The sequence below is a fragment of the Symphalangus syndactylus genome, chromosome 21 (genome assembly GCF_028878055.3).
Source record: "Symphalangus syndactylus isolate Jambi chromosome 21, NHGRI_mSymSyn1-v2.1_pri, whole genome shotgun sequence".
Taxonomy (NCBI): Eukaryota; Metazoa; Chordata; class Mammalia; order Primates; family Hylobatidae; genus Symphalangus; species Symphalangus syndactylus.
In genome coordinates, this window is record NC_072443.2 from 80,842,375 (window position 1) to 80,862,351 (window position 19,977).

At 38.4% G+C, this 19,977-nt stretch overlaps 1 protein-coding gene across 2 annotated transcripts in view; it reads right to left on the reverse strand.

Moving 5' to 3' along the window:
• Positions 1 to 19,977, reverse strand: part of SYNPR (synaptoporin) — a 348,628-nt gene that overhangs the window by 40,652 nt on the left and 287,999 nt on the right. For both annotated transcript variants that reach the window (XM_055260619.2, XM_055260620.2), the window contains one exon: positions 16,213 to 16,411. In XM_055260619.2, the coding sequence (XP_055116594.1) occupies positions 16,213 to 16,411 (199 nt within the window). The remainder of the gene's footprint in view (positions 1 to 16,212; positions 16,412 to 19,977) is intronic.

Below are 19,977 nucleotides of genomic sequence, written 5' to 3' on the forward strand. Positions count from 1 at the left end.
GAACATGCATAAAGTAGCAGTATATCAAGTTTTCATAATTACACCTTTTTATGCATACAGTTCCTGGAGTGAAATCAGCTTTGACTTCGGCTGATTTAATAGAACCTTTCTAATTTAAATCTATCCTGTCACTTCTACTTAGCTGTTGTTCAATTTTAAATGACAAAACGAGTTATTATTTTCCACTTTCACAAACCAATAAAGATTCTATACTTCTAAACAAGAGTGATGAGACAGCATTTAATTTCTGACCTCTTTCCCTAACTCAAGAGCTTTGGGAAAGGAAAGTATTTCTGTTTTGGAGAGATAAACTTTAAAATGACAGGGCAAGAGAGGATAGAGAGACTCAGGCTTAGGTGACTATACCTAGCATAATGCTTTACTCAGAGTCAGCAGGTGTCGGATCCCTGTTGCAAGAACAATGCTTTAGACAGGAGAGAAGACTTTGAATAATCTCACAGCAAAAGAGATAGTTCAGAGAGCATACAAAAAGAAGAAGAAGAATAAGAAGAGGAAGAAGGAGAAGAAGAAGAGGGAGAAGAAGAAGGAGGAAGAGGAGGAGGAGGAGGAGGAGAAGGAGAAGAAAGCACAGTTAAAGGTGGAATTTTGATGAAAATGGAGGCCTTTGGAACAATTCGATTTAGTAGGTAGCAAGACTCAATTAGAAAGATTTCGAGTTAAGTCACAACTGAAAGTGCCACTTGTTTTGCTGTCCCAGAACACCCAAGAAGAACACTCACATAGATGTATGGTTGCTTTGGACTGAAAGTCAAGTGGGTGTGAGGGTTTGAATTTTAGTTAAAGAGCCATGTACACACCCATTGGAGCTTGGAGTTCATTCCTTTGATGAGCACTTACTGAATGTCTGCTCTGTGTTGAGCTCTGTCCTACTTAGGGCTGGTTCTTCAGGGATAGCAAAACCAGTCCTACCTTCAAGGAGCTCATTTTGCTGGACAGGAGACTAAAGTCTAAGCAGAAAACTGAAAGGGTGGCATTGTCCTAGGATCATAGATCTAGGCGGGGTCACCTTGTCTAGCCAGAAAAGTTTTTTCTTCTGGAAAAATTTCATTAGTTTTACTTAATACTAAGCACCTTAGGAATATGTTCATATATCATCAAATTATTATGTATCAATCAAATTACTTTAAGCAAGAGTATAAAGTCTAGGTGAATTAGCTTTATTTTATTACACGTGGTAGAAAAGAAACACTGTCTTTTTATGAGCATTTAGAAATTTTCTGAACTTTGAATACAGAGTATTACTAATTCCTTCCTTCTCTTTGAGGGTAATTCATAACTGAGTCTTTAAAAGGATGGCTCTTATTCAAGAGTAAATCTTTAGTTTTCAGATTACATATTTATCAAGTAACCTCCCTCAACCAGAAAACAGGTAAGCATTAGTAACCGGTGACTGAAAGGATGTTTTGGAAGTTTATAAATTTGAATTTACCTTGAAAAAGCACAATGATTAATACCTATTTTAAAGAGAAAGGTAAGAGTAAGACCAAATTCCACCTTTTCAGAGAGGAACAAAGACCGCAGGGACAGCAGGTATACTATTTTTAATTTCATTTTCCTCTTACGAAATGATTAATGAGAACAAAGTGCACAACAGTAAAACTTTAATATCCCATGGTTAGGTAGATTTCCCATACATTTTAGTATGCATGTAGAAGGGAGTATTTGAGAAGAATTAGACTCCACCATTTTAAAATAGCAAGCTGAGTCTCTTCTGAAATGAGGCGTGGTCTTAATAACACTGATGCTTATTGTGATTTTCAAAACCCTGATGTTAAACTGTAACAGTCGTGATGGGTACCTCCAATATTATAGACCCAGACGTTGGATAGTGCGTATTCTATATTTTGGGGGGTTCTTTTATATGTTTCTATGTTTCCCTTAGAATGTATATTTTCAGGAACCCAACAAATGTGTGTTGAGTAGATGAGCAAACTCAGACCCTATCCTTGATGAAGGTCATTAATTTCATTTTAAATACTGTCTTTAGGGGACAATAGCTGTGTTGGAAATAATCCTTGTTCTTCAGATATTTGATATCTAGCAGGGGGGATCAGACAAAACCATATCCAATGAAAGTGCAAAGTAGTAATGGATTTGACAAAGAATGATTTTTACACAGAGCTGGGAGGTTTAGAAGAGGGAGAAATCACATATCTTTGGGAGTAAGGACATGGGTAGAGAAGAAATACTTCATAGAACAGACAGCCTGTGAGATGGGTCTTTGAAGATGAGTTGAATTTTGATAGGCTGGGAGGAAGAGGGGAGGAAGACCTTCCAGGTGGCAGGTAGCAGCTCAGTAGCTATGCAGAATAGGAATTTTTACAGCATGATTAGGGAAGGGCAAATAGTACAGTTTGGCTAAAACGTGGAATACCGGGGATGATAGGAGATGGCTCTGAAGAGTATGTGAAGGCTTAGGAGGGCCTTGAATGCTGATGTGAGGAGAGACGTTTTATTTCTATAAGCCAGAGATATAATAGCTAAATATAGCTCTATTTGAAACAATGGATTGGAAGAATGGAAGACCGGAGGTCAGAGACCACTCCATAGGGAGTCTCCATGAATATGCCCTAATGTCATCAATTCTTTCCTTTCCCTGGCCCCCTCACCTGCCCTGTTCCCAAAAGTGTGCCAACTCTTAATGCATGAGGGTTTCATAAAGCCCAGAATTAGCCTTCTACCAGCTGTATCTTCTAATCAGGAACAAAAATCCCACGTAGTTTGGTCTTAGTTTTTTCAATCTTGAATCAACTATTTACAGAATGAGTGAAACAAACAAACAAAGCCAACGAAAGCTGTGGAAGATGGCTTAAATAGGGGTTTGAAAGGAGCCACCAGATTTATTCAGAAGCTCCCCAAGGCCAACTGCAGCAGGCAGAGTTGGATAGACTATTACCACTTTTGCTGCTCCCTGACCATCTGCTGGGTTGCCACATACAGAACTGCAGGCATTGGAGATACCCCAGGATGAAACTTATAAAGAATTCCATTATGCTAAAAAAAAATCACATGGGATCTCTGTATGTTTGTTTTTTCTTCCATTTTTGGCAAGAAGAGCTGTTAATGGTTTTGAACTTCACTTTTTGAGTCTCAGGGAGAAAGGATACTGCCAAAGCTGAGGGCATGCGGAGCCCAGTACTGGGCCTATGCTTGCACGGCTGTGCAAATTTATGCCTGTCTTGGGGATTTCTCCCTGATAATTAAAGCCTGACTTCTGCGTACTTAAACACAGCTTGAATTAAGTTTGTGATGTTTCCTTAGTATCTCAAGTTTCAAAGCAAATGTTTCAATGTCAGGCTTCTTAGAACAAGTTATTTTTATTTTAGTTTTTTTATTCTCTGGGAAGAAAATTATCTTTGTAGGTCTTTTTTGGGAGATCTCTTCTATAACAGCATAAGATTTCAGGGCCTGGGGTATAGTCAAATTTGGAATTCAAAATTTTCACTCAGATAAGAGGTCACACGTTAGGGATGTATTTAATGTGGAAAAAATTAGAAACTTTTGCCTTTAAAATCAGGAAGATAATCAACTTCTGGGTTTTTATCTTAAGGAAATAATTTAAAATGTGTGTAAAGTGCAAGGCTAATTGCTTATGAGAGAGAAAAATTCAAAGCCGTGTAAAATTCTCAGTCCAACAATAAGAGATTGGTGAAATAATTCATTTTATCTCAATATAATGGAATATTATGCAGTCATTACAAAGGGAAACAGAGTTAAATAATACTGAATATAAAAGTACTAGTAGAGTTACTTCATCTTACTCTTTCTTGGTCCTATGAATAGATAAAGAAACTGTTACTAAGCATCTACCATCTGCTTAACACCTAACCATTACACTAGACATTTGTTATTTAATCTCCATTAATACTATTTTGATGCATAGGTGCTTATAACATCTTACAGAAGAGATAGAAATTATTTAGGTCAAGATTATTTGGCGAGTATCAGAAACCTAAATCAAACCAGCAATCACATGGGGAAATTCAGCCACTGACATAACCGGAAAGTCTAGAATGTGCTGGCTTCAGCTGTGGCTGAATTCAGGGCCTCAATTTCTTCTTGGTAAGCCTTTCTCTCTTCCTCTCTCTTTTTCTCTCCCCTTGAGGATCTGCTTATCTCTGCTCAGCTTTATTCTTTAAATAGACTCCTTCTACATCATGGGCAATGTGATCACTATAAACTAGACCCACATATACCTAGCTTAGTAACTCCACAGAAATAAGAAATTCACTTCATAGAGAAATTCAAGAGGGGACTTTGATTCCTGGCTTGAGTCACTTGACCTTATAGGTATCAAGTGAGGCACCATGACTGACCATCCGCCAGGACTGTATAAGTGGGAGAGGGTGGTTCTCCCAAAGAAGGGACTTGTGTATTTCTTGCTACTGTGTCCCCCACCTGTCCTGTGCACAGCAGATGCTCAATAAGCTGATAGATATTCTTGGCTTTTTTCTCCACTGACAGGTAAAAAATGGGGTGGCAATACAGCACTGTGGTGAAGAGCGTGTCTCTGGATCACACTCAATGTACAGCACTATTTAAATTACTTAACCTCTGTAAATTGGATTCAACATCTGTAAAATGGGAATAACAATAAGTGCCTTAATGGCATTTGGAGAATTAACCAATATAACTTCTATTTTATTTAATTCTTGGCCTGTGGAGTAAGTGGCAGCTCAATGGCATTTAACCTCACTTTTCCCTAGCCTCAACTGCATTTTTTTCTAAGTTCTTTTTTCCACGGTAATAATTTCACTTTTTTCAGTCTTGCAATTTCTAGATTGTCAATAGTCTACATTATTTTCTGCCCATAGTGGTGACTAGCCAATTGGCTAGTGGGCCAATAGGCCACAAATAAGAAACTCATTGCAATTCAAGCTTAGCTGTTTATTTCTTGAGATAGCATATAAATTGATTAGATGTTTCTTAGATATTTGAGAACAACGTGGAAGAGCATTCTGTTGCAGATCTCAAATAGGTGGTGGAACAAAGGTGAGATCACTCCTTGGCCAATCACTCAAGTGTTTTCAATAACCTTGTCCCTCATAAGGGATTCAGATCAGTTTTACCTGCTGTCTCTTCCTACCTGTTCCCAGGGCAAATTCTGAAGCATTTCTTTGCATACATCTGTAACTTTGATTAGGGTCCTGCTAATCAGCAATGGAAATGAAGATGTCCAGCTGCAGAAAGGGTTAACTTTGTGCCAACTGTTTGAAAGTCTAATGAACTGTGAGTATTAGAGCAAGACATTCTTAAGCCGCTGAGACCCCCAGTGAAGCTAAAGCTGTGTGTGTGAGTGTGTGCTTGTTCTGGATTCAAGGAAATAAATTTAGCCACTAGTAAGGATGTTTGCCATCTTGGGGGATGGGGAGGGGAAGATCTCACAACTTTCAAAAAGTGATAGGAAGATGAAAGTCTGAGACTAGTTTCTCAGCTGGATGCCCCAATCAAATTTCCAAGTTTCATCCTGTTACACTGTTGTGTTCTTTACACCCTCCACTTTTTTCAGACTCACCAGCTGGTAAAAGATTCAAACTCCTGTTCTCTGGAGCCTGGTTGGTTGATTTAATGGAGTAGTGCTCTCTCCCCTCTTTCCCTAAAGCATGAGATCTGAGTGCCAGAGTGGTAGTGGGATAGCTGAAGGGAGGGGAACAGAGTGATGGGGAAAAGAGTGGAGCTACACATTAGGGCTGATTGCCTTTGTCTGTAATGACAGCAGCTCATGCTGAGTTTGGAGGCTCAGAGAACAAAAAATGATATGAAAGAACATTTGATGTAAACAGGGCAATAAGAAGCCTTCCAAGCATTTCTCAAGATGAGAAAGTCAATAGAGTGTGTACCCATCCACTTGTGTTTCAGCTGATCAGTCCAATGAGATTTAATAAACACCAGTTACAGAGAAAGCACAGTATCGATATAATGGTAGATAATCATAAAGCTGATGAAAATAATGGCTTGCATTAGTTAGAACCTGCTGAGTGCCTGGTATTGTTCTAGTAGCTTTATGGGTAATAACCCACTTACTCTGACCAACAACTTTATAAATTAGGAACCGTTAGTCTCTTCATTTCATAGATGAAGACTCAGAAGTATAGAGAGGTTCTATAACCATCAGTCCAAAGTCATACAGATGGTAGATGGTGGTACTGAGATTTGGGCCCAGGCAGTCTGAGTCCAGAGCCCAAATTCATAACCCCTCCCTGCTAATGTCTCCCCATCACAGATTTTGCCCTCAAGGGTAATAGGAATAAAGCAGGTAGTTTGAGGCTAGGACCTAGGTTTTGTTTGACTTCATGTCTCTAGCACCTATAACAGGGTCTGGGATCCAGTGAGGCCTACACAGCCATGATCATTATTCTTGAATCTGAAAAAGAGCTTTATCTTACCATCAAAAAGGAAACATCACATGAACTTTTGTTTCATTGAAAAACAAAAAGTAAAACCCAGCAGTATCTGAGGGCACACAAGAAAAAATCAATACAAGATGAATTAGCAAAAATAATTATGGATTGTTGTTCATTAAATAGGAAAATATTTTTACTCCCCTTTTTCCCAGCTCTATACCACTTTGGAAGTCTACCAATATTGCTTGTGGTAGCCGTAAAAGTTAAACTAGTGCCCAAGTTGCTAGGAAATATTTAATTGGCTCAAATTCCATAATTAGATATGGAGTCAGGAGCAATATAAATGCTGCTAAAGTATTCTAGAAAAACACAAGAGTTCTTTGATGAGTAACATCTAAAACTGGACAGGGAAATGAGGCTGACAGCATTTTTCTCTCTAGGATGTCAGCTAGATCAGAAGGCAGAGCTTAGGGGAAAGAGACTATGAAGCTGAAAGGTTTAGATTGGGCTGAAGAGTGTTTATGAATGTGCTGAAGATAGCTAAGAGAGGGGACACAAGAGGACAGAAGACAGTATGACAGCCAAAAGCTAGCAGTGACGTTCCTCAACCCAGAGGAATGAACACGGTGACAGGTAGAGAGTTCCCCATAAGTAGAATTATTCAGAGAAAAATGAAGCAACGTCTAAGCTAAAGTCAAGTGGACCTCAATTGCCTCTAGGACAGGTAACCTCCAAGATGGTGCCTCACTGCAGCATCCTCTGAAAGGGAGGAATGCTGTGTCCTCACATGGCAACACATGGATATTGGGGGTCAGGGGCAGAATGCTATGATTTGAATTTGTCCTCTTCAAAATCCATGTGTCGTCAACGTGATAATATTAAGAAGTAGGGCACTTAAGAGGTCATTAGACCATGAGGGCCCCTCCCTCATGAATGGGATTAAGGCCTTTTTAAAAGAGGCTTCCCACATGTTCTGCTCCGTTTCTCTTCTGCCTTCTACCACGTGAGGACACAGTATTCTGTCCTTCCAGACGATGCTGCAACAAGGCACCATCTTGGAGGCAGAGGGCAGCCCTCACCAAGCAATAGAACCTGCTGGAACCTTGATCTTGGACCTTCCAGCCTCCAGAACTGTGAGAAGATTAATTTCTGTTCTTTATAAACTACCCAGTCTCAGGTATTTTGTTGTAGCAGGACAAACTTAAGACAGCGGCAAGAGGTTGAGTCAGGGGCAAAATTGTCACCTCCCTCCTCCCTTTCCATAGGACAGGAGTTGAAAACCCCTGGTCTGTCTGAGAAAGGAAGCCAAGTTTTCTCTGGGTATGCCAGGCTATGGAGTAGAAACATTTCACATTTCATTTTGTTTTACATGAAAAAGAAAACACATAGGAAAGACACACTGGGGCTTTGCTAAGTTTCTGCAAGATCTTGATTTTCTAACTGAATGAGGAGTTCCCTGGGATGTAAGGAAATATGACAAACGTGGATGGGGTTGGGACACAGATATTTTCCACCAGCCCCCTAAAGGCACAGACTCCAGCAAAGGACAAGAAGAGCTGTGGGCTCTGGAAGAATCATGAGTTCTTTAAGCAGTTCACTGCCTTTATTAAGGCTACAGAACTACAGCTCATCTTTTCATTAAAGTAGCCAATTCGAGAAATGTGGTACCAAATACAGCAGGAATGAACCTTCATTTAAATTGTAATTAAGAATTCACTAATTGTCAAAAAGCTGAAAAAGAGCTGAGGATGCGAGATCCGATAAAACATCTAGAAAGCACACTGGGAAAATTTTGAATGGATTAATGTATTTGCCTTCATCTGTGCTGCCGATTCTGAGAGAAATGTACTTGATACAAAATTTGTAGTGGTTTAGATTATGAGTTCATTTAAGATGAAGTCCATATGTTTTTGCATTATCAACACTTCTTATTTCAGAGAGTGAGGAGGTGAGGCACACACACACACACACACACACACACACACCGGCCGGGAATGGCGGCTCACACCTGCAATCCCAGCACTTTGGGAGGCTGAGGCAGGTGGATCACAAGGACAGGAGTTTGAGACCAGCCTGGTCAGCATGGTGAAATCCCATCTCTACTAAAAATACAAAAATTAGCTGGGCATGGTGGTATATGCCTGTAATCCCAGCTACTGGGGAGGCTGAGGCAGGAGAATGGCTTGAATCCAGGAGGCAGAGGTTGCAGTGAACCGAGATCGATTGTGCCACTGCACTCCAGGCTGGATGACAGAGCAAAATTCCGTCTCAAAAAAAAAAAAAAAAAAGACACACACACACCCCGACCCACCCCACAAATCAGTGTTGGATTCCGATAGGTGTGTCTATGACTAACAACATACATACACAGTTTTGGGGCTTCAAATGATATTATGTTTATCATCAAATACACTGTTCCTGGGGCAGAACTTCAAGAAGGTCCTTCATTTACTTTGCTCACCAACCTCAAGATGCTCTCAAGTTGTCTTTTTTTTTTTTTCCATATTTGAGAGTATTGATTAAAATGCAGTTTATAGGAATTTTCTAGCGGTAAATATTTGTTTTTATTTTTATTTTTTACTTTTTTATTATACTTTACGACAAGTCCACAGCACAGAGACCTGAAAAGGGCATGCCCTCACTTCTAGGCGAGATTATGCACCTCCTCCTCTAGGTTACCAAAGCCCATCTACATACTCCTAGCAAGCCATTTGTAGGAGAGTTATAATGATTTAATGATTCAATAATGTTCCTCAGCAGACTAAATGCTTTTAATTCACCCATAAATACATGTTGCTTGGCCTGTTGAAGACACTTATTACCTATTAAAATAAAATAGACATGAAACGGAACTGACATAAATAGGAGAGAGGAGAATGGGGAGAGAAAAGAGGAGAAAAGAGGAAAGGAGAAGAAGACAGAGGGGAATTGGGGAGAGGGAGAGAGGGAAGGGGAGAAGAGAGAGTGCTTTCTCAGCAATTTCTGTATAGCTCAGAGACTGCAAAGTCTGATTTCTGTATTTAATTATACCCAAACAAAGGTGTAGCTGGTAGAAAAGAGCATTTGATTATTTGAGCGTCCAGCTCTGTATCTGTCTTTCTTGTTTTCTTCCCTTAGTGATGGCCCCAGCCTATAGTTCAAAATGAGAAACCTTATTTTGTTTGGGAAAATTAAAAGTCTGCTTCCCAGTCATCTAATGGAGTGGGATTCAAGAAACACAAAGGTTAATTGGATGGTTCAACCTATCAATTGTGATCTTAGAAGTAGTCCTGAGTTAAGCTCTATCCTTGGGGACTTGGGGATAAGAAGGTGCATGGGATAGAAGGACTGGAGGAAGATAAAACTGTGAAAGCAGCAGTCAATCAAAGGAAGGTGCCTGCAATTTTCCTTTGTGGGACTAAGGCACTACCCAGTAATGGACAAGAAAATAATTAAAATTAATGATAATAATAGTGCTACAATCAGATACCATTAATTTATCACTTACTGTGTGCCTTTCCCTGTGTAAAGTGCTTTTCAGGCATTAACTCTTCCTTTCCTTACTGCACTCATGTGATGTGTGTGTTATTATTAACACCATTCTATATGTGAAGTACAGCTTCCACCTGTTAAATAATATTTCACACAAGAAGATTAAAATCCAGCACCCCACAAATTAGCCACTACCCTGAAGATCGCTGGACTAAGAGCTTGTGTCCTTGTTCTGCTATTAACTTCTACCCCGATAACAGCAAGTTTTCTAATATCCCAGGGACTTATTTTCCAATGTCTAGTGCTCACTAAAGAGGAATTAAATTGAATCTGTAGAATAGGGCTAATTCTCATTGCACTACTTCTCTCCCAGGATTGTTTTGAGGCTAGATGGGGAAATATGAAAATATTTGGAAGGCACTGGGCATGAAACAAAGGTGAGCCACGATACCACTGTGTGCCTGCCATCAGTAAACACTCCTGGTCCCATAAACTGCCTTGGGTCAACTTAGTCTCCTTTATGGGAGGAAAGTTTGAATAACATAGCCTCTTTCTTTTACACAAAATCTTAAGGTGGATATCAAGCTTCTTCCTAATTCCCAGAGAAGTTACTTTAAGCCAAAAGTCTTGCAATACAGATTCACTGAAACGTGAGATGGTATTTATTAATATGCTCATTCTTAGAGCATTCAAGCATTCTGTCAGTCTTGTAAGATAAGCTGCTTTTAAAAATCTACTTTACATTAATATGGAAGAAAACTAAATCCTCATTATTTGCCTTGAGATCTGAAAATGGCTCAGAACATCCTGTCACAGTAACCTAGGCAGGAGATTGGCTTTTGAAACTATACTCTAAGGAACATGACAAAATGATATAACCTGATATCATTTCAATTTCACAATCATGCACCATTCACATGGACATTTCTGCTGTCTGAGAACTGATATTTATTTATCTGTACACGAAGACACTTACTGTAGTGACATACAGTAGCTGGCTGATTTCTTTGGCCTAATTTTCTCACTGTTATATCATTCAGCATCATTAACAATTGTGTTACTTCTAAAGGCATTCAGATTCTCATTTTTACTTAAAGGTGGGCAATCTTGTCATATACATTCAGTAGAAAAAAATTTTTTCAGTAGCCATTGATAAACTTGGCTCCAGTCTGTCTGAAACTGCTCACAACTGCTTGGAAATGCATAGGAACAAATCCTGGTAGTCTGTGATTCACAATACACATTTATCCTGACCATTTTAAAGTTTGTTTTCCCTTATTGGTATCTTCTATTTGCAAGTCAGATAAATGGCAATTACAAGCAGAACCCTCTAGTATTTCTAGTACGACAGATGCGTGGCTGTCATTCCATAACTCCAGGTAGATTCTGGAGGCAAATAAAATAAAATCCTCTATGACAGTCAAATGAGCAAAAGAGCCTAGGGATTATGAGCTTGATTTATTTGCTTCTAGAGTAAAACAGTGCCAATATGTCTTACCTATCTCCACCCCTCTAACTTCTATAGCACATTGGCTATCAGGATCTTGGGTCTCTTGCATGGTGGTTATGAATTGAGCTCTGGATTTCGACCCACACTCTGAACCTTCTGCCTGTAAGGGATGCAACCAGGGAGAGGTGGTAACTGCTCTAAGCTTCCCTTCTCTCATCTATATATGTGAATAATAATATAAACTAGGGTTGTCTTGAGTATTAAATTAGCTCAACACATAGTAGAAACCCAATCAATATTGGTTGATATTATGGTTATTATCATCCTTGTCACTTCCCTACAACATTAATTTTATTTGTGCAGGATGTATAATGTCATGTCCCAGAGGACTATAAATTGAGATGAAAATTTGTTAATTTTTTGGATGTGAACTATCTTGGAAGGGTATCTGATTTCTTAAACTGCTTGAATTAGTTTATGTTCACCTAATATAGCAATTTTGTAGTTTCATGTTCAAAGTTTGACTTGAAGAATCACAAATTACATAAATTTTTTTTAAAGTGTGTGTTTGGTTAGAAACAAAACAATGACAAAAAATAGATGGTAACCAAAATGAAGTTGCCCAAATAATGATCAGTAGTTGATATGGTTAGGCTTTTTGTCCCCAACCAAATCTCATCTTGAATTGTAATCCCCAGGTGGTGAGGGAGAGACCTGGTGGGAGGTGATTGGATCATGGGGGTGGTTCCCCCCATGCTGTTCTCATGATAGTGAGTGAGTTCTCATGAGAGCTGATGGTTTTATAAGTGTTTGGTAGTTCCTCACTTGCTCACTTCTTCCCTCTGCGGCCGCCCTATGAGGAGGTGCTTTCCACCATGATTGTAAATTTCCTGAGGCCTCTGCAGCCATATGGAACTGTGAGTTAATTAAACCTCTTTTCTTTAGAAATTACCTAGTCTCAGGCCGTTCTTTATAGCAGTGTGAGAATGGACTAATACAGTGGCCATCTCTGTGAATAAAGAGGATGGGTTTTAAACAAGCAAAATTATTGTGAACATCTGAACAAATGCTTTTCTAGTATTTGAAAGTTTTCTTAAGCATGCACCACCCTCTTGAGACCTTGCTCACACTGTGAATTTGCTTAAACCTGCTCTTCACAAATGGTGTCATAGCACCGCTTACTTCCCCAATCACAGCTTCATCATGGTGGGATTTGAATCGATGTGGTTTGCTCTTTGCAGTTTTATAATGGCATCCTGCTGATCTACGTGCAATCTGCCTCTGTGACTCCTATGATTCAGGCTCATTTTAAAATTAACTTTATCTGCTAAGTAATGAGCATTTCGGTTTCTTAATATCACAGAAGTTTCATCTAGGAGACTTTTCTTTTTTGATTACTAGAATTACCTCTCTTTGTTCCTTCCTCCCACGACATAATGAAACAAAACCTACCATTGTATTATACGGTTCAGGATTTCATCATATCTTGCTTGATGGGAAAGACTGTTTACACAGAGATAAAGCAGCACGCCTTTACAAGATCATTTTATATGAGTAGAATGTGGTTTTATATAACAAAATAGTTTTTTTCCCACTTTATGTGTGGATTAGCTGTATCAACTTTTTCTGTTTAGAAGTCAGCATATTTCCTCAGACTTAAAAGTCCTGTGAGCGTGTTTACATGGATCCAGAAATAAACATGCATGTTGGATTTATGGTATATGCATGGCAATCTCTTGGGTATGTCCATCTGTACATCATGGTGGAGATAAGCCCAAGTTTGGTGACTCTGTTAAAGATATTTTGAAATCATTAAAATCATTAAGACTGTTAACTCAGATTTGAGACAGAAAAAAAAAAAAAACAAAAAACACTTGCCCAAAGTTTCAAATTCTATTTCGTTACTCCTTTTTTAACATGTTAAAGTGTTGCACACCTGAACATTTTCTAGTCCCTTCAAACTTAACAAACTTCTAAAAAGAGAGAATTCTCCCAGTTATCCTTCAAAATTTATTGTTTTAAAGTTCAGATCTCTATAATAGAGATTTGTGAAATTTATTTTACTCACATATTCCCCAAAATAATTTTTAAAAACTATGTCCCTACTTGTATAAAGTTGGCATCTAATTTTGTTTTTATTGAAAGTTCAAATAGTTGCAAATAAAGTAATTTCTGGCATATTGAATGTATTAGGCTGGGCGTGGTGGCTGACGCCTGTAATCCCAACATTTTGGGAGGCCAAGGCTGGTAGATTGCTTGAATCCAGGAGTTCGAGACCAGCCTGGGCAACATGGCAAAATTCTGTCTGTACCAAAAAATACAAAAAATTAGCTGACTGTGGTGGTGTGTGCCTATAGTCCCTGCTACTTGGGAGCTTGGGAGGCTGAGGTGGGAGGATCATTTGAGCCCAGGAGGTGAATGTTGAAGTCAGCTGAGATCGCTCCACTACACACCAGCCTGGGTGACAGTAAGATCCTGTCTCAAAAAAAAAATAAATAAAAATAAAAATAAAATAAAGAAAGAAAAGAAAAGAAAGTATTGATATTTAAAAATAAAATTATTGTATCAATTTTTAAATGTATCCAACGGAACAGTTACTTGATATTCTGTTATAATTAACAGATATTATCTTATAATTAACAAGTTATTTAACAGGTGGAAATTTTATATCTTCCTTTTGTTCTCTTTGAATTTGTATTTTTGTTATACTTCCCTCACAGAATTATGGCACGATATAATTTTTTTTTCTGGAAAGCATATTATTAATTACCCTATTATATATTTTTTGCAACAAAAATATTTATACACATTTAAATTAACTGTTTAATTATTTGTGATCCTAAGACTTTAAATATTACATTTCTTTTGGGTTGAGTGATCACTACAAGTATTATTAATGCATAATTCTCCAAAACAACAAAAATATATTATAAATTTAATATGTAATTATTAAATTTAAAAAATAGCCAGGTACAGTGGCTTATGCCTGTAATGTCAGCACTTTGGGAGGCCGAAGCGGGAGGATAACCTGAGTCCAGGAATTTGAGAAACTGTCTCTGCAAAAAATATGATGAAACCTTGTCTCTGCAAAAAATGCAAAAACTAGCTGGGTGTGGTGGCATGCACCTGTTGTCCCAGCTACTTGGGAGGCTGAGATGGGTGGATCATCTGAGCCTGGGAGGTGGAGTGAGCTGTGATTACGCCACCGCACGGCAGCCTGGGTGGTGGCATGAGACTCTGCCTCAATAAAATAAAACAAAAAGTAAAAATTTTATTGAAAATGTACAATTCTTAGATGAATAGGCAGTGTTAGTCCATTTTGTATGGCTATAACACAATACCTGAGACTGTGTAATTTATAAAGAAAAGAAGTTTATTTAGCACATAGTCTACAGGCTGGGAAGTTCAAGATTGGACAGCCACATCTGGTGGCTTGTGGTGAGGGCCTTGTGCTGTGTCAACACAGCAGAGAAATGAAAGAGGAACTGGGTATGTGGGAAAAGGGATAGAAGACAAAAGAGGCTGACTCAATTTATAACAACCTGCTCTCACAAGAACTAATACAGTCTTATGAGAACTAATGCAGTCTCTCAAGAAAGACATTAACTCATCTTAGTTATCTAACCAGCTTTAAAAAGCACTGCCTCCTAACACTGCCACATTGAAGACCAAGTTTCAACATGAGTTTTGGTGGGGGATAAACTGTATTCAAACCATAGCAGTTAATATATAATTTTTTGATAAATATTATTTATTTATAGAATAGTACATGATTCAGCATAAATTTCATTTCCATTTTTCCTTTTTTAGATGTAAATGCTGAGAAAGCTTGTTTGCATAAATGAGAACAAATGGAGTTTTGTTATAGCAAAACCATTTATTAATTTCTTTTTGAGTTATATGTCCCATATCACATAGTAACGTGTCACCGAAAATTATTTTTTAATGATCAATCGATAAGCATACTAGAATTTTTAATTTTATTGAAAGCCAAAAAATAGTAAACCCCCTTAGATCCAAAAAAGTATATTAGTCAGGCATCAGAATCAGTTTTGTCAACACCAACACCAATATTTCAGTGGTCCCCTTTTCAGTGTCCCAAATGTTTTATGTTCTGTAAATGTACTGTGTAGTAAGACTTGAGTTGGTAAATAAGGATACTTTTCTTTTGTAAAATGGGAGTAGTTCATTAAGAAAGATGACTGTAAAATATTTTCAGATACAGCGCATTCTCAGGAAGATAGAGTTTGGGCAAATGCACATGTAAAAGGTGAAATTTAAAATTTATTTCCTTAAAATTATCTATGCCTAGGTACCCTCTTAGAGGTTTTGTGTCCCCCTAGGTGTATGTGTGTTTCTGTTTAGAAATGCTGGGCTATATTGATTTCACTCATATGAGTCCTTGGACCATTGTACAAGGCAACAGAAAGTGAGGTGTAGGGTAAGGAATTGGTAGGAAAAAGACACAGATAGATAGATATACAGAGATGAAGAACTCCATTTTCAAACTAAACAATTATTAATATATGCTCATCCTACAATATACTAAGGGAATAACATATTTCAAATAAGCACAGGTCACACTGTCTAAATAATAAGAAAAATGGTTGACTAACTCCACAATGCTGGAATTATAAATAAATCTACAGCAAACTTCACTGGTCTTTCCGAGATCTCATGAGATTTCTAATCATTTATTTCAGAGGGGTTTCTAGCAAGTTGGGTGATACTTTCCCAGCCCAGGAGCACAAGAGATTGACAGACATCATGTTTTTGTTGTGGCTTTGAGAGATTTGGATAAAAAAGAATGTGATTTCCTTTCAAACACCTACCCCGAGGGCTCAGGTAACTCCAAAGTCCTTCAAGCATTAGTAAAAGAAATTAGAAGGAAACGGAAAAAGTTATTTGAAAAAGAAAACCACTTACAATGAGTGGGCCCCGGTTGTTTTCCCGGTATTTGTTCTGGAAGAAAATGTAAACGACAGTGGCAGCCAAAGAGTAGAGGAAGGCGAAGACAGCAACAGTGACGAAGAACTCTGCTGAAGATGAGGAGTCACCAATCAATGCCAGCTTCTGCCGTTCCTTTCCCTCGCAGGTGGGCACCTCAAACGTCACCTGGTGCAACCTAAATTGCCAGATTTAAGGAGACATTCTTTAAATGCAATGGAGACAAAAATAGATGACTTGTGTCTACGTCTTCTAAAGCAAAATGGGATGTGATCTGGGAGTTTTAGTGCATGCCTATGTAACATATTCATTAAGAAATTTACAGACATTATAGCTAGAAATGTGGAAATCAATATTGCAGCTAATCGTCATTCAACTGGTTATCATAACAGCTAGTCACCCTTAGGTAGAAGGGAGGAAGGAAGGGGAAAGGGAACCTGAAGTTGTGATAAATTACACTAAGACATCCCCCTGCTGAAATTCTTCAGTGCTTCCTCTGTTTAACAGGGCTTGCCAGGCCTTACCTTGGTGCCCCTAACTGTATCTCCAGACTCCTCCCCTGCTGCTCTGTCCTCCATCACCCTGTTTCAACTACATTGGCCTGCTTTCTGTTTCTCAGTTATGACAAACACGGTCCTATCTCCAGGTCTTGTTGTTGACTGTTCTCTTTTCCTAAATCACTCTGCCCCCTGACATTTCCCATGGCTGCCTCCTTGGCATTCAGGCATCAGCTCAACATCTCCTGAGAGATGAGAGCCTTTTCCTGCCATTCATCAAAAGGACCTCCTTTCTTTTAGGTATTTTCTATTACATCACTCAATTTAGTGTCATTCATAGCACTCACTAGCAGATAAAGCTGTCTTGGTAATGAATTTGATTACTTTTTTTTTCAGTCTCCACTGCCCACTCAACTGTGAATATCATTTCTCCATGATAGTGAGAATCTTGGTTTTCTTTTTCTCTGTGATCCCAAACACCTGACCTTTTTTAGGCACTTAGTAAATAGTACTTGGATAAATGAATGCACATTCTTGGTTCTGTAAGATGGCTGATAGATCGTAATTTGATTGAACTTTTATAACTTCTATTTTAGTGAGTAAACTCTATCAGGATAGCATCCAGGCTCAATAAATTACTGGATACCGACAAAATAAGATGCTTTGGGCAATACTTTCAGCTCAGTAAATAACACCTAAGGAAGATGTGTTATATCCAATATAGTAGCTCAGGGTGTGAACTGGAACTAAGTCGTGAACTATAATTTAATATAGAGGCCAAAATTTTTCTTCAGAAATGATAATTAGGGAGGCACTTGCAAAAAGGTATGACTGAGGCTTATTTATGACAATAAAGTGCCACTTGGAAAATTATCTATAAAAGTAACAGTGATGATAAAGCCATTCACGAACCTCATAAATTCCAACTTATACTTAGGAAGTATTTTTCTTACTAAACAAAACTCAATCCCTTTAAAATGGATCTGTTAGAAGTCCTAGCCAGAGCACTCAGGCAAGTGAAAAAAATAAAAGGCATCCAAATAGGAAAAGAAGTCAAACTATCTCTCTTCACTGATGATATAATTTTCTGTCTAGAAAATTCTAAATAATCTGCCAAAAGCCTACTACAACTGATAAACAATTTGAGTAAGTTTTTGATATAAAATCAGGGTACAAAAATCAGTAGCATTTCTATATACCAATAATGTCCAGGCTGAGAGTCAAATCAAGAGCACAATCTCATTTACAATAGCCACAAAGAAAACAAAATACCTAGGAATGCAGCTAACCAAGGAGGTGAAAGATCTCTAAAAGGAGAACTATAAAACTCTGCTGAGTATTCCATGGTGTACATAAAAAATGATGAGTTCGTGTCCTTTGTAGGGACATGGATGAAACTGGAAAACATCATTCTCAGTAAACTATCGCAAGGACAAAAAACCAAACACCGCATGTTCTCACTCATAGGTGGGAATTGAACAATGAGAACTCATGGACACAGGAAGGGGAACATCACGCTCCGGGGACTGTTGTGGGGTGGGGGGAGGGGGGAGGGACAGCATTAGGAGATACACCTAATGCTAAATGACGAATTAATGGGTGCAGGAAATCAACATGGCACATGGATACATATGTAACAAACCTGCACATTGTGCACATGTACCCTAAAACCCTAAAGTATAATTAAAAAAAAAAAAAAAAAAAAAAAAAAACTCTGCTGAAAGAAATCAGAGATGACACAAATAAATGGAAATACTTTCCATGTTCACGGATTGGAAGAATCAGTATCACTAAAATAGCCCTATTGCCCAGAGCAACTTACAGATTAAATTCTATTCCTATCAAACTACCAATGTCATTCTTCACAGAATTAAAAAAAAACTATTCTAAAATTCGTATGGAACCCAAAAAAAGAGCCTGAATAGCCAAAACAGTCTTAAGCAAAAGGAACAAAGCTGGAGACATCACAATACCCAATTTCAAACTATACCACAAGGCTAGAGCAACCAAAACAGCATGGTACTAGTACAAAACAGACACATAGGCCAATGGAACAGAATAAAAAACTCAGAAATAAAACCATACACTTATAACCATCTGATCTTTGGCAAGGCTGCCAAAAACAAGCAATGGAAAAAGAACTCCCTGCTCAGTACATGGTGCTGGGATAAATGGCTAGCCATACGAAGAAGAATGAAACTGGACCCTTACCTTTCAGCATATAAAAAAATTAACTCGAGATGGATTACAGATTTAAATGTAAGACCTCAAACTCTTGGAAGAAAACCTAGGAAATGCCCTTCTCAACATTGGCCTTGGCAAATAATTTTTGACTAAGTCCCCAAAAGCAAATGCAACAAAAACAAAAATTGGTAAGTGGGACCTAATTAAACTGAAGAGTTTCTGCACCGGAAAAGAAACTATGAAAAGACCTACAGGATGGGAGAAAATATTCACAAATTATGTATCTGACAAAGGTCTAATATCCATAGCCTATAAAGAACTTAAACAAATCAACAAGCAAGAAACGAACAGCCCCCACTAAAAATGAGCAAAAGACATAGACACTTCTCAAAAACAGACATAGGGCTGGGCATGGTGGCTCATGCCTGTAATCCCAGCACTTTGGGAGGCCAAGACTGGGTGGATCACCTGAGGTCGGGAGATTGAGACCAGCCTGACCAACATGGAGAAACCCCATCTCTACTGAAAATATAAAATTAGACAGGTGTGGTGGTGCATGCCTGTAATCCCAGCTACTGGGGAGGCTGAGGCAGGAGAATCACTTGAACCTAGGAGGCGGAGTTTGCAGTGAGCCAAGAAAGCGCAATTGCACTCCAGCCTGGGCAAGAAGAGCGAAACTCCGTCTCAAAAAAACAAAACAAACAAACAAGAAAGACATAGAAGTGGCCAAAAAACCAAAAAATACTCATCTTCACTAATCATCAGAGAAATGCAAATCAAAACCATGATGAAATAACATCTCACACCATTCAGAGTGGCTATTCTTAAAAAGTCAAAACCAACAGACGCTGACAAGACTGCAGAGAAAAGGGAACACTTAAGCACTTAGCCACCATGGAAAGCACTTTGGAGATTTCTCAAAGAACTTAAAACAGAGCTACTCTTTGACCCAGCAATCCCAGTACTGGGTATATATCTAAAGGAAAATAGATCATTATACCAAAAAGACCCATGCACTGGCATGTTCATGGCGATGCTACTCACAATAGCACAGACACAGAAT